This window comes from Ursus maritimus, unplaced genomic scaffold, assembly GCF_017311325.1.
Source record: "Ursus maritimus isolate PB19 unplaced genomic scaffold, ASM1731132v1 scaffold_18, whole genome shotgun sequence".
Classification (NCBI taxonomy): Eukaryota; Metazoa; Chordata; class Mammalia; order Carnivora; family Ursidae; genus Ursus; species Ursus maritimus.
In genome coordinates, this window is record NW_024424230.1 from 14,320,604 (window position 1) to 14,343,639 (window position 23,036).

The 23,036-nt window shown below is 38.5% G+C and overlaps 1 protein-coding gene across 1 annotated transcript in view; it reads right to left on the bottom strand.

Annotated features, from left to right (window-relative positions):
- CDH20 (cadherin 20) overlaps window positions 1-23,036 on the bottom strand; it is a 49,097-nt gene that overhangs the window by 19,402 nt on the left and 6,659 nt on the right. The window contains exons 2-6 of the mRNA XM_008705403.2: window positions 21,046-21,340; window positions 20,400-20,519; window positions 17,633-17,800; window positions 13,501-13,688; window positions 4,013-4,266 (exon numbers count right to left, since the gene is read on the bottom strand). Coding sequence (XP_008703625.2) covers window positions 4,013-4,266; window positions 13,501-13,688; window positions 17,633-17,800; window positions 20,400-20,519; window positions 21,046-21,340 — 1,025 coding nt within the window. The remainder of the gene's footprint in view (window positions 1-4,012; window positions 4,267-13,500; window positions 13,689-17,632; window positions 17,801-20,399; window positions 20,520-21,045; window positions 21,341-23,036) is intronic.

Below are 23,036 nucleotides of genomic sequence, written 5' to 3' on the forward strand. Positions count from 1 at the left end.
GGAGAGGCAGCCCCCAGCCTCTATAATGAACCAGCTTTCTACACTTAGACCTACAATGCCAGAGCAAATGTCGCAGATGGTATGGGAGATGGGATGATAGAAATAACTAACCGACAGAACCCATGGCAGTACTGCCTGGTGCCACAGCTAGAGGAAACCCTGCAGGCTGGCCTCAGAGAAGCCTTCCTCAGCAAGTGGAACCCCCTTCTGATTTCCCAAATCGGAAGTTAAGGAATTGAGGCAGTAGTGGCATTCACTACTCTGAATGGGACACAGGGCCAATTTTCAGGAGGCAGGAGAACAAATTAAAGGTGTAGATACAGATGGAAAATGAGGAAATTGGGACACACTAGTGAATTATGTAGGTGGTTTACCTTTCTCTAACCATAATATTCTCACCTATTATGGGCAGAATAGGCATAATATGCACATACGAAACTGCCTTCAGTGAACAATAGCTAGTGTTTGTTGGGCTCCCTGCTCACTTGCTTGCCTGAGGAGATGCTCTGAATTTGGGAGCTATTTGAAGGTAGGGCATCATGGGCAGGCTTGCTAAATCCACACACATACACTCTAGGAAGGCACAGGAGAGCAGGCTGTTTCCATACCAGCAGAAGCCTGTTTCAGTTGCCAAATGGTTTAGTTTCCTGCTTGCCAAAAGTGCGTTGGGCATTTATTAAAAATTTAGGGGATCCTAAATTGTTTAGGAGATACGCAACATCGTATTTTTCATGTATATATAACTAAATCTGGATATTTTGTTTTGGGATTTACTAGTAAATCACGACCAGCTTATATGCCTGAGCATGCCATGAAGTTTCTAGAAAGGAGATTATGAAAGTCCTAATAATCTTTTAAAAAAGTTAAATGGCCTTTTATCCATAACATTTTAACTTCAGGTGATATATTGATTTTGGGGCAATTTAATATGTGTTTTCTTTTTAGGAATATAAATCTCATTTATTTCTAATAAAAATGCAGAAGATGAATTAGATAGCCAAGCAGCATCTGATTTGCAAATTATTTTAAAAGAAAATAACTTTTATAGGAAAAATAAGGATAAAATGACCAATTTGGGGAAAGATAACATAGGACAGTAATTTCCAAATGGGTTTATTAAATGATAGCCAGGGATTTGCCTTTTATGTGCTTCTCCCTCTGAGAATTCAGGACTCCTGATGTTATACTTGAGTCTAGGGACAATCTCTATTCCTGTCAGACAGTACAAAGAGTCAGGAACCCTCTACCTTGGCAATATGAATTCTCCTTTGCTACCAAAAGGCAGAGGGAGAATTATCCCCAGTTCTTTTTTTTTTTTTTTTTTTTTTAAAGATTTTATTTATTTGACAGAGAGAGACAGCCAGCGAGAGAGGGAACACAAGCAGGGGGAGTGGGAGAGGAAGAAGCAGGCTCCTAGCGGAGGATCCCGATGCGGGGCTCAATCCCAGGACTCTGGGATCATGCCCTGAGCTGAAGGCAGAGGACGTCGCTTAACAACTGAGCCACCCAGGTGCCCTTATCCCCAGTTCTGATAAGTGGAATTCTTTGCCCCCTCTGTCTGAATGCTTATCTTGTTATCTCCAGGCCTGTGGCTGTTACCATGTTCTTGCCAATTTCTCTCTCAGGACCTAAAGTTCTGCCCCGGGATAAGCCCAGGGGACCTTGCTCTCTGCCTTTGGCCTATTCACTTGTGGATTCCTCCTGACTGGGATCTATTGGAATAGAAAGGCTGTCCATTATGTACCTCCCTGATTCTGGCCAACTGATGATTTTCAAAGGCCAGTCATCTGAAGCAGCATTTTTCTGTTAGCCAGACAGGATTCCTTAATTTTATATACCTCATTTTGCTCCATGGCAGGAGTGGATGTAGGCTTGTTGGTGTTTTGCTTTCATTTCTGCATCTGTCGTGAGATAATTGATGACTTTAGTTTTGTATACCGCACATGCATTCTAGGGGCATGTGCGTGTGTGTGTTTTCTGACTGCAGTCTCTTTTGCTTGTCACGTAGCAGTGTGAGTTCTAACAACTATATTTCCAGTGCTTACCATGTGGAAGTCCAGATTCAGAATTGGGAGAGAAGATGTGGAAGTATCCACTGGATATCTGATTGACTGTTTTAGAAATGGGCTCTAGGGGCACGTGGGTGGCTCAGTTGTTAAGCATCTGCCTTCTGCTCAGGTCATGGTCCCAGGGTCCTGGGGTGGAGCCCCTTATCAGGCTCTCTGCTCAGTGGGGAGCCTCGTTCTCCCTCCCCCACTCCCCTGCTTGTGTTCCCTCTCTCACTGACTGTCTCTCTCTCTCTGTCTCTCAAATAAATAAAATCTTAAAAAAAAGGAAAGAAATGGGCTCTAATTTTTTCAAGCTTATACCCGTTTTATTTCTCTCCCTCCATAAAATTGTCCCCACAGTATCTTTTCCAACATGAACAGATTAACTAATTGATCAGAAGGTATATGTATTTTTTCTTGAGCTCCGAAAATATGAATTTGTAGAATCTGTTTCATTTGTGTTATGGTTCTTTTGGGGATACTATGGTTTTGCCAACTTCCCTCCTATTATACATTTAAAAAGCTTAAGTTGAAATATCACTTCTTTAAAGTTGGTATAATTCATACCAGAAAGATTAGTTGACTTTTAAAAATCAAATATCAGAATTCAAACATAATCATTTTAGCCATTTTAATGCCTGCAAATGTGAAATGTTTACTAGTTAGTTAGATGAAGCAGATTTCCCCCGGTATCATTATTCTCAGGAGAGAAACATCCTTGTTAAACTGAAAAAGCACATTTTCATTAAATACAAAATAACACTATGTGAGGGAAGTACCAGTTGATAGAAAAGGCATTTAATAAATTGGGGTGCATTTAAAATGTGTTAGCTGCACTAAAGCCCCAGATCCATTTTGCCATGTGGCTTTCACCAATTAATGTGACAGATGGCATCAAACAGCCTTGGAATCCTGATCTTTTGTGACAAGCTTCAGAGGCTTGGCAGTTGCTCTGGAAGGTTGAGGTGTCAACCTGTCTACCAGCTGTTTACACTTTGGTTCCAGAGTTGATGGGAGGAAATGGTCATGGCTGTAAGAGCAGTTCTCTTCCCTGCCTTGATGGGGAAGCATCTTTATTGGAATCTTTAAGTTCAAAACACACTTTGGAGAGACCGATATTTAGGCTTGAAATAGAAAGTCCTATCTGGCCATTCTACATGGCACTGAAGCCGTTGACAGCAAGAGTAGTTTCTGTTCTTTTGTAGTATATGGAAATATATATAGTAGAAAAATAAAAGGTTCATAAAAATTGAAAGAATGTGCATTAATCACTTTTGTATTCATCACTAAGATTTGACAAATTTTTCTTTTTTTTAAGTAGACTTCATGCCCAGCATGGAGCCCAACGTGGTCTTTAACTCACAACCCTGAGATCAAGACCTGAGCTGAGACCAAGAGTCAGATGCTTAACTGACTGAGCCATCCAGGCGCCCCAGGATTTGACAGTTTTTAACTTTTTGGTATCTATGTGTCAGTCTATGCTTTATCTGAATTGGTAGTTCTTAACTGGGGATGATTTTGATTCCCCCATCCCTTCCTCCTCCTGGGACATTTGGCAATATGTGGGACATTTTAAGTTGTTATAATTCAGTGGGTGCTACTGCCATTTAGTGGGTTGAGGCCAGAAATGCTGTTAAACATTGTACAATGCACAGGACAGCCTGTCACGACAAAGAATCAATCCCAAAATGTTGATAGGGCTGTGATCGAAAACTAAGGTCGGGGCGTGTGTGTGCGTGCGTGCGTGCGTGTGTGTGTTTTTTGCTAAACCAATTGACAGTGAGTTGCAGACATAATGATACTTTACTTCTAACTAACTTGAAAAGGCCATGTTATTTAAACAAGAAGAACGAAAGAGGAGAGTCTTCAGAGATGGAAGAAGCAAAGGGAAAAAGTGCTAGAAAATTAGATACCAAGGAAGGGAAGATTCTAAGGTATAAGAAAGGTGAAATCTGTGGAAAAACCTGATTGAGTTGTTGGTCACGTCTGGGTCCTTGGCAGAAATGATCTGTATGGTTGTTCCAATTGCCACATCCTCAGGAACCTCCACGAAATAAAAACCTGGCTCAAATATGGGGGGCTCATCCACATCTTCCACAGTGATGTGCACTGTTGTTGTGTCTTGAAACGGGCCTAGGCTCAGAAAACGCATCTCTAGGTGAGGATTGGCTCCTTCCACTTTTAAGGTGTAACTTTTCTTGCTTTCAAAACTCAGGGGCTGAAAAGTAATGACAGGAGAATTGATTAGCCATGAGCATATATGTCAAGGTTCTAAAGGATCGCCAATAGTGATGGCTAGGGGTAAACTCCCAACTTCATTAACATGGTAGAAAAGAGGCAAAGGGAAAAACAAGGGGGAATTTTTCATTTGTTCCTTCTTTCTTGGTCTTAAGGTCATTTTCAACAAATGGGGTAAAGAAGGTAAGGAAGACCTGGACACTTCAGAGAGGGTGAAGGCAGCCAGTGTACTGATCAGGAAATCCACTGTTACTTTGGGCCTGCCTACTCTTCAATCAACCTAGTCCCCTTATCTTTAAAGTTGCTTGTGTATCTGAAAAAATTTCATGAAAACTATGAGTTTGAGTTCAGTGTCAGAATATCCATATTACTGAGGCCTAGTCTTTTCCATTTTCTTCTTTCAAAAAAAATTTTTTTTTTTTTTTAGATTTTGTTTATTCACTTGAGAGAGAGAGAGAGAGAGCGAGAGAGAGAACCAGGGGGAAAGGCAGAAGCAGACTCCCTGCTGAGCTGGGAGCCTGACATGAGGATCCCAGGGCCTGGAGATCATGACCTGAGCTGAAGGCAGATGCTTAACCGTCTGAACCACCCAGGCACCCCTAAAAACAATTCTTCAGTACAAAGGCAATAGTGATTTTTTTTCAAGAAACTACGATAAGCACCTTACAAGGGTTCTCAGAGTACTGTGTCAGATCAGTGTTTGTGTATTAAGTTTACCATAGATGCTGTCCTTTAAAAATCTCTGTTAAAGGCCTAATCCAATGCCTCATTTTACAGTTGAAGAGACTGAGACAGAAGGCTCAGAATACTGGGTGAAGCAGACATGGTTACATAGTGTCAAAGTAGAAATGCTCCTCTAGATTTTTAAATTCCTCATTCAGAGGTCATCTACAAACTTTTAACCTTTTCTAGTAAAATTCCATGTCATGCATATAATTTTTTGGTTGTTCCTTTTTTTTTTTTTTTTTTTTTTAAATCTGTTCCTACCTTAAGAATGTTTTATGCCAAAATAAATACAACATTTTAGGGTAGAAAGTGAACTTGAATGATATCTCTTAAGAATGATCCATTTATTTTTTTTTTTAAGCTGACAAAATGTCTAAATGCTTTGAGCAACAATTACCTCAAAACATAATCAATAATAAAAATCATGGAAAGTTAGTCCTTTAAGATAATTACAGTGGATAGTGAAGCAGTTACTAAAGCTTAAAAGTCACATAACCACTTGGGAGTGACTTAAATTTTTCTAACTAAATATTCACTGGTGCTTTTTTTCATAAAATATGCTGAATGTTAGCACATTTTATGTTAGAAAGAGCCATGTGTCCATTTAATTAACTGCTTTGCTTTTGAGAAATAGCAGGAGAAGTTGCTTTAACTAAATTAGGTATTTTCGGATTCAAAAGTTTTTTTGTGTTGTTGCTGTTTGGTTACTACTTGTTTGGCATTAGTTGCACCCTGCATTGCATTCCTTATTTCGTGGAGTTAGCCATTCCCATTTAAACTACTCAGCCATTTGACCAGCTTGCCTGTCTCCCTAGTTTTTAGTCAAAAGGTAAGGTTTTAGGGGCACCTACCTGGCTCAGATGGTAAAGCACGTGACTCTTAATGTCGAGATTGTGAGTTTGAGCCCCACATCGGGTGTAGAGATTACTTACAAAAAATAAATTAAGAAAATAATTTAAAAAAAGGCAAGGTTTTTATTAACAGGGAAATCTGCCATTCAGATTATGATACACTTGAAGGAATAGTTTTACCAATTTATTTTATTTATACTTTCTCTCTAAATCTAGACATTCATTGTTTCCTGGTAAATTACATTACATTTTCTTAAAATTCTTTCCTTAAATATGGGTAACCCAAAGTGGGCACTGTTGTTTGTGTTAGGTTTGAGCTAGGTAAAGTTTGTTTTCCTCTTAATTTTAAGTCATTTTTCTAATTTGATGTAAATTTTATGTTTTTTTTAAATTAAGGTATAATTTACATTAAAATTCATCTTTTTTAGTATAAAGTTTTGCAGATTTGACAAGTTACATGGTCATGTTTCCACCATGATAAGATACAGAACAGTTCTATCACTGCCATTACCCCTTGCCCTGTGCCCCTTTGTGGTCATCCCTTCCCCACTGGCAACCACTGATCTATGCTCTGTCCCCTATGATAAAAATGTCATATAAATGGAACCATTCAGTATATGCTTTTTTGAATCTGGTTTCTTTTACTTGGCATGATGGATTTGAAATTCATCCATGTTGTTTTGTGAATGAATAGTTTGTCCCTTTTTATTGCCAAGTAGTATTTATTGTATGGGTGTACCACAGTTTATTTATCCATTCCCTACTAGAGATACATTTGGGTTGTTTCCAGTTTCTAACGGCTATGAATAAAGCTGCCATGAACATTTGCATACAGGTTTTTCTGTCAACATAGATTTTTATTTAACTTGGGTAAAAACCTAGGAATGGGATTGCAGGATTGTATGGTTAAGTATATTTTTAACTCTATAAGAAACTTCCAAACCAATTTTTAAAGTGGCAGTACCACTTTGCATTCCCACCAGGAATGTATGAAAGTTCTAGTTGCTCAATATCCTTGTCATTATTTGGTTTCATCAACTTTTCTGATTTTAGCCATCCTAGTGGGTATGAAGTAGTATCTCATTGTGGTTTTGTTTTGCATTTCTCTAATGCCTATGTTTAGCGTTTCTGTGTATCTTCTTGAAGAGTTCTTTATGTAGTCTATATTCAAGTCCTTTATCAGACATGTGTTTGCAAATATTTATTCCCAATCTATGATTTGTTTTAACAGTGCTTTTGAAGAGAAGAAACTCTGAATTTAATGAAAATTGTTATTTATCACTTTCTTGGGATTTTGGTGTCATATCTAAGAAATGCTTGCCTGGTCACAAAGATTTTCTTCCATGTTTCCTTCTAGAAATTTTATAGTTTTAGTTTATTACATTTAGAGAAGTATATGATCCATTTTGAACTAATTTTTGTGAGGTATGAAGTGGTTTTTTTCACATATGAATATCCAGTTGTTCCAACACTATCTTTTGAAAAGACTAAAGTGAATTTTTAATTATTAAAAATTTTTAAAAAATAAGTTACCTAGTGATGATCACATTAAGATTATTGTCTCCCTCACTTACATAATTTTATTATTATTATTATTATTATTATTATTATTATTATTTTTAAGATTTTATTTATTTACTTGACAGAGATAGAGACAGCCAGCGAGAGAGGGAACACAAGCAGGGGGAGTGGGAGAGGAAGAAGCAGGCTCACAGTGGAAGAGCCTGATGTGGGGCTCGATCCCAGAACACCGGGATCACGCCCTGAGCCGAAGGCAGACGCTTAACCGCTGTGCCACCCAGGTGCCCCTAAATAATTTTATTATTTAAAATTGAAAGAACACATTGTCCTAAATACGCTAAGCTTTAAGTTGCTCACAATTGAAATGAGTTTAACTTTTCTCTCATGAAAAGTTTTTGTACTTATTTTTTAAAATCAAAGAATTGTTTATTTCCATAGTCATAATAGCAAATCCAAGAATAGTAATCTCAAAACCTAAATTCCAAATTCAAGAAATTTCTTTTTTTTAAATTTTATTTTATTTTATTTATTTTTTATTTTTATTATATTATGTTAGTCACCATACAGTACATCCCCGGTTTCCGATGTAAGGCTCGATGATTCATTAGTTGTGTATAACACCCAGTGCACCATGCAATACGTGCCCTCCTTACTACCCATCACCGGTCTATCCCATTCCCCCACCCCCCGCCCCTCTGAGGTCCTCAGTTTGTTTCTCATAGTCCATAGTCTCTCATGTTTCATTCCCCCTTCTGATTACCCCCCCTTTCTTTATCCCTTTCTTCCCCTACTGATCATCCTAGTTCTTATGTTCCATAGGTGAGAGAAATCATATGATAGTTGTCTTTCTCTGCTTGACTTATTTCACTTAGCATTATCTCCTCCAGTGCCGTCCATGTTGTAGCAAATGTTGAGAACTCGTTCTTTCTGATAGCTGAGTAATATTCCATTGTATATATGGACCACAACTTCTTAATCCAGTCATCTGTTGAAGGGCATCTTGGCTCCTTCCACAATTTAGCTATTGTGGACAGTGCTGCTATGAACATTGGGGTGCATATGGCCCTTCTCTTCACTACGTCTGTATCTTTGGGGTAAACACCCAGTAATGCAATGGCTGAATCATAGGGTAGCTCAATTTTTAACTTTTTAAGGGACCTCCACCCTGTTTTCCAGAGTGGCTGTACCATCTTGCATTCCCACCAACAGTGTAGGAGGGATCCCCTTTCTCCACATCCTCTCCAACAATTGTTGTTTCTTGCCTCAAATTCAAGAAATTTCTTAGAGTTAGAGCACATTATAATGAAGAGGCATTATATTCTTAAAAATAGAGTCACAAAAATTGTGGCGCAAAATAGTAATGCAACATTTTAAAGCAGAATTAATTATACCTTGCTCTGTTCCCATAGCACTTTGTCATACTTACATTATGGTTCTTTTTATTCTGTTTTACAAATGTTTCTTTGTTCCCTTTCACAAACTCAAGGGCAAAGGCTGTGAATTAGATTGTTATTTCCTAGTGCCTAGCAAGGGTCTAAAACCCAAAAGGCAGAAAAAAAAAATGTTACATTGAGTAGCACAAAAAAGTTTTTCAGTGCAAGTATTAACAAGTATTGGTTTGGTGATAATATATACAGATTTTATGTTACAATATTTCAGTGATTTTAAGGTGTGTATCATTTTATATTTTGGTATTTTGGAAATAGGGTTGCTTCTCCAATTGATGGCATCTTACAATTGCTTTACGCCCAACGGGAGATAGGATGCATGCATTTCAGTTGAGTTCTGCACATTGTGGGTACTATATGTGTTGAACTTCATTGCCTTCTAAAATGTCTTCAGAAAGATTGTACTGTGATTTGACATTGAAACAAAAATTGTTATGTGGGCAGAATGGCATGGAAACAACAGCAGGGAGTAAATCTGGTATTAGTGAAGCACATAGGTCTGTGTCAACAAGAGCTTTTTCAAAAACTATAAACTAAGGAAGAAGAAGGCATTGTATCATTTAAATTGCAAGAGGTTTTTTTTTTTTAAAGTAGTATATAAAATTAAATTTTTACATTTCATGGGCATCTTAGATTTGATGAAATATAGAAGTTTTGCTCTTTCTGGACTAGCTAAGAGGAAAATGGAGTCAAAACAATTACTTGTATGCTGGGAGATGGAAGACATGCTGAAGACTGGGCTATGGCATAACAGCATGCTCATCTAGAATAAAGAGCAATCTGCAAAATATGTATTTCAGGTTATCTTTCAAGCATTTGACTTAAGAGACTGAAAATCAATTGATTGATTACTTAAAAGCCAAAAAGACTCAAGGTACTGGGTAGTAATCGGTATGGTTTTATGAAGACCCAATTCTATCAATTCAACTTAATTTTTCTTTTTGAAAAAGTATGTGCTTTTTAGACAAATAATAGGGCTTAGGGAAATAAATCAGAAACAAAACTTCTGTTTCAATTTTATATGACATAATTGATGACAAAGTAGAAGATGGGTGTGGATCAGGCATCTGAGTGAATGTTTTTCCAAAAGTATAGACCGAGCAGTCAGTAGCCTCTAAAGTATTTATTATATTTGACTTGTCCATCTACCCAACTTATTGACCTCTTTTTTAATTCCATTTTCTGTCACCTCTTAAGTTCAGAAGAGAAATCCAAATGACCTTGACAAATCTGATGTCTGTTTTGATTACACATGGATGTAGTTTTAATAATGACAATGAAAGACTTATGTTTGTGTCTTTTGTGTCTTATGAGGTTTAATCTTTTCTCCACATAAGGGAGCTGGAGAAACAACATTGTAAGCTGGAGTTACAAAATTGTAATAGTTAATACTTAAAAAAAATAAATGGCTTGTAATAAGGTCTAAGCGTATTCTAATAATTTGACATAAATTAATATTATTTAGAATTATCTTATGTATGAAGATAGAAAATAACATTTAAAATATATTGAGAATCCCAAAAGCTTTTTTTCTGACTACTTGTTTTAAAGAAAGTTTTTGTGTTAAAGAAACAATAATTATCTGAAGGTTTGAGCATTTACCTTGTTTAAGCAATGTATTATTAACTATTTAGTTGAGGCATACCACGTAATAGGGGAATGTTTTTAATCCTATGTCATATGCCAAATTGGTATTATTATTTCTAGTCATCTTTTATATTTCTGATGTGTTATTAACTCTCAAGGGATGAGAGTAAAATAAGAAAACTGTAATATTTAAATTATATTCAGATTTCTTTGATGATTGTGAAGTTAATATCAGCACTTTACACTGTTTTAGGGTCATTGTGTGCTGCTTGTAAAGATTTCTGGTTGGTGGAATGCTGAATATATCTATTCTGTTGCCGTATTGGTATACTGCTTAAGTGAATACAGCACAAATATGTGAACTCTTCCCTTCTAAAGCAATGTTAATTCAACTCTGTGGAACAGCATATAGTAAAGTTGTTATTAAACACATTAACTTGTGCCCCATTCTAAGTTATGACTGTTGCTTTCATTAAAGTCATCAATGATCTCCATGTTCCTAAAGTCTGTGGTCAGTTTTCAGTGTTCTTACATGAATTTCAGTAGCATTTGTCTTTCCCTTCTCCCGGAGATGTTTTTTCATGCCTTTCAGAACACCACAATCCCTTGATTTTCTTCCAGTTTCCCTGACCTCTCCTTCTTATTCTCCTTGCTTATCTTTGCTCTTCTCTCTGACACCTTCATATTGGGGTGCTATGGGGCTCATGTCACTATCTTCTCCATTTGTGCTCAGGCCCTTGGAATGTCATTTTCTTGTATTTGCTTTAATTACCATCTATATGCTTATGACTCCCAAATTTATATTTCCAGCTCAGAACTCTTCTCCAAACTCCACACTCCTATAACCAGCAGCTACTACACATCTCCACTTGGGTAACATGTCCAGAACTTAATCCCAGTATTTGCCACCGCCTGCCACCTTCTCTACCTGCAGACTACCCCATCTCAGTTAGAGGCAGCTCTGTTCTTGTTGCTTAGTTGACTTCTCTCTTTCTTTCATGTCCTCATCCAATCTGTTAGGAAATCCTCTTGACTCTACTTTTAAAATATATCTAGATTCTGATTGCTTCTCACTATCTCCATTCTTACTACCCTAGGCCAAGCCGCCATCATCTACCTAGATTACTGCAGCAGTCTCTAAGCTGGTGTGCCTGTTCCCATCCTTGCTCCCCTTTTATGGTCTTTTCTCAACACAGCCAACAGAGTAATTATTTCATAATGCAAGTCCAGTTATATCATATGTTTTATTTTCTATTTATCTTTTTTATTTTTATTTTTATTTTTTTTTAAAGATTTTATTTATTTATTCGACAGAGATAGAGACAGCCAGCGAGAGAGGGAACACAAGCAGGGGGAGTGGGAGAGGAAGAAGCAGGCTCATAGCGGAAGAGCCTGATGTGGGGCTCGATCCCATAATGCCGGGATCACGCCCTGAGCCGAAGGCAGACGCTTAACCCCTGTGCCACCCAGGCGCCCCTCTATTTATTTTTTAAAGATTTATTTATTTTATGGAGAGAGTGCGAGAGCATGAATGGGGGGAGGGGCGGAGGGAGAGGGAGAGAAGCAGACTCTCTGTTGAGTGTGGAGCCGGGTGTGTGGCTCCTTGAGATCATGACCTGAGCCAAAATCAAGAGTTGGACGCTTAACCGACTGAACCACCCAGGTGCCCCATATCGTACATGTTTTAAAGCCTTCCAGTTGCTCCCTGCTATACTCAGAGGAAAAAGTACCTACAGCAGCCTACAAGGTCCTATGCAGTTTGGCTCCTTTGTTAATTTTCTGACTTTTCTCATCTACTGGTCTTCCCCTCCACTTAGCCTCATCAAAGCCTTTGCTGCTTTTGAAACACATTAGGTAAAGACCAGTCTGTGGACCGTGCGTGGCACTGGTTGTCCCTTTGCCTGGAACACTTTTCTGCAGTATCTCCGTGCCCATTCCCTTGTCTTCAGGGCTGCATGTGCAGTTCTCACTGGAAGTCATTTGTAGGTCACCTCCCAGGGTTGTGCATTGTCAGCCTGCCCAGCTCTGTGCTGTGACTCTACCCACTTTAAATCTTTTTGTAAATGTCACTTCTTTGTGAAGCCAATCCCAAGCACCCAGTTTAAAATTTGAAGTCATGTTGGCTTTTCTGATATCACTTTTGTTGTGTTTTACCCCTCCCCACCTTAGCACTTACCACTTTCTAGTATATTACTTTGTTGATTTACTTGCTATTTTGATTGTCTTCTTTCCTTTACTAGAATGTAAGTTCCATGAAGGCAGATATTTTTGGTTATTTTATTTACTCTCTACATTAAATGCCTAGAACAATACCTGGTATATAGGGAGATGCTCAACAAATATTTGTTGAATAATTTAAGATACCTTGGATTTTTAGATGTATTTAAAATAGAGGAGAAAGAAGATTAAATCAGTGAGTTTTTAAATTTATCACATATATATTTACTAGGATATTAAAACTTCAATTTTTTAAGGTTTTATCTTCCACCCCAGTATATCCAAATGTGCTTTATGCCACAGAAAAAATTGATAGCTTACATTCAGAAAACATGGTAATTTATGAAGCAAAGGAGTTTCAAGTGATAATACAACTCAGCAGCTATGTTTGATAAAGCTTTTCCAAGTCTAATTAGCATCTATGGATCTTCTAGTAGCAATTAAAAAATCTCTGCACATTATTTATTGATCCATAAATAATATTATAGCTTGCTTTATTGTTATTCGTGGTACACTATAGTAAAAAATGAATGCTATTCAACTGCAAATATTGATCAAGTCATTAACATCATTAGTGAATTAAGCTACAATAGTTTTTTAAGTGGTTAAGTAGTGAGCTAGGAGAAAGGACATATTTATAATATATTTTTATCATGACGTGGTACCCTCTCTGTAAAGTGATGACACAGCCAGTGTTTACATGTAAGCAAAAGGAGTAAGAGTTTTTTTTTTTTTTAAGAAATGGAAAGAATGTTTATCAAAGGATTTGAAGCAATATGTATTAATAGTACAACAGCCCTTACTAACATCTCATATATATTCAAAGCCTCTGTTAACATGATTTGGAAAGAGGAGATGGATTACCTTCTTCACAGTTATGATTCCAACTTGGAAATTGGGATCTGTGTTAATGTCAAAGGCATCTGCACCATCTCCATCCACAATGGTGTATTTCATCTCTGCATTGATTCCTTCATCCAAGTCCTTGGCAAACACTCTACCCACAGTGGAGCTAACTGGAGCCGATTCCAGCACACTCATCTGATAATGTTCTGTGAAGAAAGATCACAGCATGCATTCTTGTCATCTGTTGCTGTAAAAAATGCCTAGGCAGTATCAAATCATATCAGGCATGCCGGAAAAGACGTCTTTCTCCTGGTTCAAGAATTAAAACTTGAGTTTTACAGAAGAAAAACTGAGATCCAAAGAGGCTGAGCAGACAGTATGAGGTCTTAGCCTATACTGGATGTTTGATAAGAAGGGGCCAAAATAGCTTGACCTAATCCTAAGAATAGGACAGAATAAAAACAAAAATATTTCTTATCTGGAAGGAGTTACCTTGCTTTCCAGTCTTTCAGTCCTTCCTAATGAACTATTTCCCCAACTTTTAATTCCTTCTGAGAAAGAAAAAAACATTGTGATTGCAAAGTACATATTTATTCTGTTCAAATTTTAAATGCCCATATTTTTCTTAGTAGCCAAGCCAGTGCATGGAGTTTCCATTTCTTTGGCCACCTGCCCAAGTTTAATGGTGATCAGTGATCTGTAAAGGAGGAATATTGCAGAGAGCAAGCTCCCACCAGCTCCATGTGTTGTCCATCAGTGTGTCCTTGCACTTGGTTCTGCCCAGTGGAAATCTCTGTTGTTTCTTCTCTTATTCCAGAATAGAATACCCCAAAAGTTCTCACAAATATAAGAATCTCAGAGTTAGTAACGTTCTCTTTCTCAGCTTCACAATTTATTTAGTTCCTTTTCATCTCCACAGAGGCTCAGAGTCTTCGCTCACTTACCTTCTCTGGGGCTCAACTTTTTGACGTTCTTCATTATTTTGTCAATCAAAACGTGACTGACTAAATAACAAAGAAAATCACACGATCACATTTTCAATATGTTCATGGTATCTTTTATTCTAGTATGTATTGTAAGCTACAGGGAAGCCTAGGATGTGAGGGCTTGAGTTTCATGAAGATTTGGGGAGGTTGACAGCACCCAACCAACTCACAGCACCCTCCCTTGCACAGGTGAAGAAGTAATGCCTGTCCTTTGCACGTACGAGCCAGGAAACTGCTAATGTCTGTACTAAGCTGGCAGGCACTTGGATTTCATGATCTCTTTCCATTCTCTTCCAAAGTCGTTGATGGATTAGACTTTGCTATTGCAGAACTTTTGGGAAAAATAAACAAGTATCTTTCCCACACCAGGAAAACTGTATTCTGTGTTTAAAAAAGCATATACAAAAAATTTCTACATGTGATGCATTATATTAGAAATAAATAGCCTGAGATCTTGATATTCCATTAAATTTGGTTCAGTTAAAGGTAACTAAGTTTGTCCAATATAAAATAGTAGGAGTGTCATTTTGCCAACATCCCATGATCAGTTATGGTAATATTTATAAAAAGGAAGGAAAATTGAATTTTTAAAATGAGCAGTCAGAAGATTAATAAGGCAGAGTGTTTATCCAAGGTAGGTTTATGGAATAGTGAGATCATTTAAACTTTGTTTTAGCAAACAGATGAGGAGATATTTAATGGTGAGATAAAGACAATGTTTTAAAAGTCCAAAAATAATTATGATTTTAGAGGAAGGAGAGATGATGCGCAAAGAATGCTTGCAGGCAGATTACTTTTATACATTTACATTTTGTCTTCTGTGCAACACAGTCCTTGCTTCTGCTCTATGCTAGATTTCCTATTACTTTGAAAAAGTGGCAATTCGAAATGTTTGCTTAGGAGTGGGTGTTAAGATGTTGGTTTGTAGGGCAGGATTGTGTTGTGTTATGCTGTTGTGAAGTTGTCATGTTTGGGGTGATATGACTTTCCTGCAGTTTGTCTAAATCCACGTACTTAAACAAGCTATGTAATAACTTGCTGCTTTTGCCCTTTCTGTCTTCATCAGAGATACTGTCGAGTGTCAATTTTAAAAAGCCAAATAGGGTAGTTCAAGGATGTTCAAGAATTTGTAGTCTACAGTGTGTGCAGTGTGAGCCATTCATGAAGTAATAAAGATGGAACCCACAGAAAGTAAGAAACCAATCCACATGGCATTTCACTAATGGTTCCATGATGCACTGCTGCACTCTAGGACTGATCAGCTTAGTAGCCTGCTTCGTTGCACCATTTGTGAAATGCTAACCTAGTATTCTGCCTTTTTGTTTCATGAAATATCATGGGGTCTTTTGTATACCAGTTTTATGAGAATATTTGAATTTCCTTCCTGTCTGTGTAGATAAAAGAGATGACTCACTTGGTCTGGCTGACTCAAAATATAGCTGTTCAGCTGATAGTCTGGTTTGACCCTGTGTTTGTTTCTTTTCTTTTTCTTTCTTTCTTTCTTTCTTTCTTTCTCTTTTTTTAATCTGATTCTCCTGGTCAGGTCTTTCACCTGAAATTGTGTCTGTTAGTCTTGTTTCTCCAACTGCTTTCTTTAGGCATCTGATTCTCACATTCACTTCTTCATTCCTGGGCTCCATTCCACAGGTATAGATAGCTCTATATTTCCACCTTCTTTAAGGACATTCAATCAGATTGTCCTGCTGTCCCTTCATATTCAAATCTGAATTTGTCTTCCTTTTTCCCTGCCACTAGTTCCATTATGCATCCTCTATTTCTTTCAGTACTACAGTTCTCTCTGTCACCCAGACTTAAAACATCATAGTCATCTTTGACTCCACCCTCTGCTGTGGTTCCTTCAGCCAAGAAATCAGGAGGCAGAAATCCATGTTTTCTTATTTGTCCCACTGCACTCTTTCTACTGTTTCCTTAAGTGCTTATCAGTTCAAATCTCAACCATTCTAAAAGCCTCCTTGATGGATACCCCAGCTTCTGGTCTCCACTCCTGCCGGCTCATCCTGTACATGGCTGTCAGATTAGCCTTCCTTTAAGTCTCTGTCTTGCTCAGAAACTTTTCAGTGACTTCCTTTAGAAATCTAACACATTCAGAATATAGAAATATTTAGACATATAACACATTTAACACTAAAGAGCAGGTCTTCATTTTTAGGGGGTCTTTGAACATAAAGTCACATTTGCTGCTTTATTTCCAGGTCTTTATACTGTAGATGCATATTTTTCCTTATATGCAGGTTCTATTCGAATGAGCTCTAGGAGAGCAGAGATTTTGTTTGTTTTGTACACTGCTCTATATGCCATATCCAGATATTGCCCGAAACAAATATTTTTTGAATGAATGAGTGGCTTCCCCCTTCTGGAATGTTTTTCTTGTTTCCTATTTAAATCTTTTATATTTTTTAGTCCCCTGTTAAAGTATCATCCTTTGATGAAGCCTTCATTCATCTTAGTTTATTTTGGAAGTTTCATTCTGCCCTACTCAAGTGGTACAGCAAATGCTACTTCTTGGTTAACTTTTGATTAGTGTAGAATATGTACTCCCCAGCTGGATTTGAAGCTTCACAGGGGCAGGGACTGGGTTTCAAGCATCTTGTATCCCTCATTCCCAGTGCCATTAGAAAGCAGGTGGTTGGTACTCCTGTGAATTGACTGGTTAAGGTAGTCGGATGGACCGCTATGTGTTTACCTTCAGGTTGGCTTATTTTCTCTGTGTGCGTTCTCAACAGGACAGTATGGTCTTCTAGGGAACAAATACCAGTTTGGGGGAGGGGGGGATAGGAACAGAAATCTTAGATGCTACAATGGTCTGTGGCTCTCTAAAGTTGAGCCCTACCCAACAAAATCTTATTCCTTAGTATTTAATTTTATGGGGGGGGGGTGCGGGATGTGGAGATCAAGGGAAAAAAAGAAAGTCTACAAGAACTCCAGAGAGAGGTGATTATGAAAGAAGTGAGAAACACTGGCTCAGTGCTATGGGATGTTGGGACTTGGGAAATGGTGATATGAGAATTGCATGATAAATGTAGGAAGGGAACCCATGGATAACTGAACTTAAATAGGAACTCAGGCCGGACTTTTTCTTCCTCCTCTGTAATAGGTACATCCCTCTGGCCTAAGATCTATACTCTCATTGGTTAGGTACTCACTTTGGGGAAAGCGGGGTGGGTTATCATTGACATCGGAGAGGGTGATGTTGACTGTTGTGGTCCCAGCTAATCCTCCAAGCTGCCCTCCCATGTCCTTGGCTTGGATAATCACTTCATAGTATTCTTTGGCTTCTCGGTCCATGTTCATGAGTGCTGTCCTAATTACACCTGCAGGATAGAAAAGACTATTTTTAAAAACAAACCCACAAATCCAGTGTTTAAGATTGGCTTCTAGGTTTCTCCCTTGTTCATGGTTAATATCTAGAGTTGAGATGCAAATCATCTGTATCTTAAACTTGAGGTCAATTCTAGCTTCAAAACAGTGCTGTGCTTAAACAAATGGCGAGTGAACACTATTCTGGCAGGAAGAGCTGAGGGCCGATTTCCTTTGGCGACGTTAGCGAGTGAGAACAGCAGGTGGCAGCAGTGGTTCTTGAACAGAGTTAGGAACTAGCAGTCTGGGCCGATTTCAAGGGTTTCTGTTGTGCCAAAGAAAACTGGGGCTTCGGTCCCGGAAACAAAGCCTTGTATGTCTGCAAATGTGATTTTAGATAATTCTCTTTCGGCCCGCTCTTTCTTTAGCCTCTAGAGCCCTTGTAGTGTGAATGAGTTTTCTTGAGGCAGCTTACTCCTAGTCTGCTTTTCCCTGCCTCCCCAATACCTGTAAGCAGGGCTGGAATTCTGATTCCATTTTCCTTTTGTTATATATTCATTGAGTTTTGTTAGTTGTGCTTACCTCTGTGCTTCACTGATTTCCATGAGCTGGGACATGAAAGAAGCTCTGTTGAATGGCATAAGGGATAAACTCCCCCAGACAGGAAGTAGCAGCATCACAGTGTGATGATACAATTTAATTTAAGAAGAGGGGTCTAAAACAAAATCCAGTGAAATGCGTTGTTTTGATCCTGCCAAGGATGTGCTGTAATGTTTTGTCTCCCTTTTAGCCCTGCTACGTAGAAAAGTTGACTTCTCTACAACTCTAGGCAAAGATTAAAGGCTTGTTTACTGCAAGTTTACAGCATGACCCTTGGCTAAATAGACTTTTTGCATGCAAAGAGAAGAGATTGGGAACCACAAACCTGTCTCCAGTTTACTCTTATAGTGTATATATTGCATTATAGTAACAACATTCTCAAGTGAAATATGCAGCATTCTCCTTTTTTAAATGCCCTATGGGCACAGCAATAACTATCTTTTCATGTATTTTTGACCTTAACACTAAAGATGCCCCCTGGGAGCTGTCAAAATAATGTAAGTTTCCTCTTAGGATATAAAGGACACATTACCCTCTTCCTGTCTGTATTTTTCTTCCCTGTGGGCATCCCCCTCCACTTTCTGTCCCCCCCCCCCGCCCCCGTCGAATTGTTAAAGTTACTGTTTTATAGAAGTCCCTCACTGCAACCTTTTTTCTTTCCTCCTACTAATTTACACTCCCTCACTTTCTGCTTTAATGATATAATTTTCTGAATGCCTGGTTCCCCTTAGGACTTTCGGAAAAAAAATTCTATCAGGTTGCTATTAGAAATATATTTTTTTCTTTCAAATGGAGAGGTGACTTTGAGTGTTAACCACTTACTTTACCTCTGACTGTAAGTGTTTTTGCTCAAGTTCCTTGTTAATTACTCTTAGGTCTTCAGTTTTCCTGTGCATAAAATGGGAATAACAGTACTCCCATGTATTTCACAGGTTCACAAGAATAATGGGAGGCTCAAATATGGTAATGTCTGTGAAAGTATTTTATTTTATTTTTTTTTAAGATTTTATTTATTTATTTGACAGAGAGACAAGAGAGAGGGAACACAAGCAGGGGGAGTGGGAAAGGGAGAAGCAGGCTTCCCGCTGAGCAGGGAGCCTGATGCGGGGCTCAATCCCAGAACACTGGGATCATGACCTGAGCCGAAGGCAGACGCTTAACAACTGAGCTACCCAGGCCCCCTATGAAAGTATTTTAGAAGGAAGAAAGCTTGGCACAAGTGCAGGATAATAACAATAAATTCTGTAGTCAAAGCTCTCAGGTAAAACTCTTTGAAAGAAACAAACACAACCAAACTTCTGTCAATTTGTCCTTTTTTGCCACATTCCTTCTTAGCCATCCAGTTCCTTAAGCTTACCTCTCTGCGAGAGCTTCCCATTCAGCACCTCCCTTTTTGGGGGCCACATACCATGCTCTGCGCTTTCCCCCCTCAATAAAATCTGTGTGTCCTGGCATCCATTTATTCCGGCCGTGTTCTCTACTTAGTACAGGGTGGTTCAGTGGGAAGAACATTAGATCAAAAGTCAGGGGACATATCTACAAATAGAGCACTTTGTTAGGTCTCAATTCCCAATTTCCTTATTTGTTAAGTGACTGGTAATGGACTGGATGTTTCCCCTACGACTCTTCATAGTTTCCAAATCAATGATCCTAATTCTCTAGCGAGCCCAGGTTGATGTGTCAATCCTCTCAGGTCTTCTTGGAGTGATAAAAGACAATCCCTGGGAATAAATGCAACTGTAGGAGTTATTGAAGGCTAGTGAGGCTGTCCCTTTGTGTAGGCAGGCCTTTTGGCCTCTCCAGTCAGAGTCTGTACACTGTCTAGACATAGTGCTGCTCTTACCCACCAGGGCAGTGCTAGTTTGCTGTCTTAATCCTAAAGCTTGGAGCAATCTTCTTTTGATAATACAGTCCCTTGAGAGTCCTTGAAAAGGAGAGTTGGGTTTGTCATAAATAGCAGTTATGAATTAGTAGGGAATAAAGCAACCACCGCTGACGCCGTGCATCAAATACCTGTTTTGGAGTCCACGGAAAAATATGGCTGGCCCTGGAGAATGCTGTACACCACCCGGGCACTGTTGCCGTAGGTTGGATCATCAGCATCTGTGGCTGTCACCTGGATAACAGAGGTCCCTGAGGAAGAGAGATGGTGGAAACCTGTTCAAGTTGAATTGCTAAAGGCTGGAAGCAATGCTGAATAGACAGTCAACGCATTTGCAATTGTTATGTTTGCTTCCTTGGGAAAACCCTTTTTGAGGTCAAGCTTCCATAGCTCCTAATTTGTGCCTCTCTAGTGAGACAGGAGTTATTTGTGTTTTAAATTCTTAGTAACCAGTAAGAACAACACAGCCTTTGGGTTCTTCATTGCTCTTTTGATAATACCAAAATACTTCTCCCTTATGAATCAAACATTTATCTATCTATGTTCTATCTTTTAAGAATCAGAACTGCATAACAATGCTAGGCTTATTATTACTATTATTTTTTATTATGGTTGAGTTCACTAAGTAGTTTCCTGCCTAGGGACTTGGTTGTCATTTTTGGTCCAGTTTTATAATTTGTGAGCTCTTCTGCACATTCTCTCTTTCTTTGTGTATAGAGAGGAGGATCTTCTGTAGAAGAACTGCTGTCTGTGAGAATCAGTGACTCTCCACCTTACCCACTGGTGACATTTCTGGCACAGTGGCGACATAAGGTCCATCCAGGAACTTGGGCTCATTGTCATTGATGTCTTGGATTTTGATGATGAACTCTGACTCTGGCTCCATTGGTCTGCCTGTCCGCCTGTCTAGGGCTTGAGCCCTTAAAGTGTACTGGGCCCTTTCCTCTCGATCAAGCCTCTGAATGGCATGAATGTCTCCCGTGGTGTCATCGATGGTAAACACGACACCTGCACCTTCTCCTGAGAGGATGTATTTGATGGATCCATCTCCCCTGTCCATGTCAGAATGAAGCTAGGGAAAAAAACAAAACAAAACAAAGCACGAAATCTCATTATGGATATGAACAGGTGTTGGAAATAAATTGGTTTTCAGTTTGGTCCAAACTTATGACCTTCTTTCAAACAGGAAGAGTTTTTTTTCACTCTAATGTTTAAAATGTTGGTCTACAAAGAATTAATATACATCAAACATGATTGTATCAAAGACCACATATAGATTGATGAATAAGTAAAGTTTTTCCACATCATAGTCAGTATCCTGAACTTACTACTGTATTGTTAGGTTCCTTTCCCCGAGAAGTATGGAAAACAGGAGTTCTGGGAAGTTAGGCCCCCAACATGAGAATAGGAGCAAGTCTAATCTAGCATTTCCGCTTAAGAAAAAAAAAATGGACAAACCTAACATTTTAAAATAAGTATTTGACATAAATTAAATCTTGGAGTTTCAAAAACCTTGTGATAATTCAAGTTGCATGAAAAAACTGATGGACTAATTAATAAATAGGCTATGGCCACTCTTCTGGAAATTGTAAATGACCTCCAGGGACTCCTGCAACTCTCTCATTCTGTGGTCCCAATTCAGTAATTTCAGTCAGTAGGACTATGTATGCGTGCCTGTGTTTCGGGTGTCAGAATGGATTTAACGGCTGGTTGTTGGTATTTGCATCAGTGTATCTCTCTTTGGTGGGACCAGTTCCTGGGCTTGTAATTGAATCACTGAAATCTATATGTCGATGATTGAGTTAGGGACATGCTTTTATCTGGCTAGTGGGGGCAGACGTATCTGGCCTAAAACACGATGTCAGTTATAAGTTGAGGGGCGTTGACAAAGTATTGAATGTTTATTACCCTCAAGTTTCTAATATTATAAAATGTGGAGAACACCATTAATTCTTTTGAAGGGTTGTTGGGATCATTAGAAATTAATGTATGTAAAGCACCTAGCACATAATAGGTCTTTCCCATAATAGGAACGCTATAAATGGGGCCGATTATGATGATGATAATAATGATAGTGATATGCATAGAGAAAACAGTATTAACATGCCCAGCTCTTCTCTGCTCCCTTCCAGCCTTCAGGAGTAGCAGAGACGCACAAGCAACCTGTTGGCTGTTTTATTATGCATAGTGTAACGGGGAAAGCTGCAGAAGGCTGCCTGAAGCATTGTTAGGAAATTGGTACTCTGAGGATTAAATGGCACAGACACCAAGAGGACACCTGAAATTGTATTCACAGCATCCTCAGACAAGGATGGGTTTGGAGGTTGTGTCTGCCTTTGAGTTGATCTCAGATTGACTCATGGCCAAATCACGCAGGCAGCGATTTTGCCGCCTAGAGGAGTTCAGCTGTGTCTTACCTAGGAAGGGGAAATAAGAGCATAACATTGACTGAAAAAAAATAGCTAGTGGTTTTTTTTTTCTACTTAAAGAAGTCTATTTAGACTATGAAATTTTTACATTTCCCCTTTCCACATACATAATTATTATTTTTTGCAATCCAAATCTTCTACTTATGCAGTTAAAAATACCAGAGGTGCCCAGCTCTTATTGTGTAGAATAGAAAGCCATTTTATTGGGACCTGGTCATAAAGACATGAAAATCCATTCCATCTGGAACTGTGTTTCCAGGAAAAGGAATGGGATTAGGAGGAAGAGGATAAGAATCTCAGGATTTTTTTTTTTTTTTTAAGATTTATTGATTTATTTGA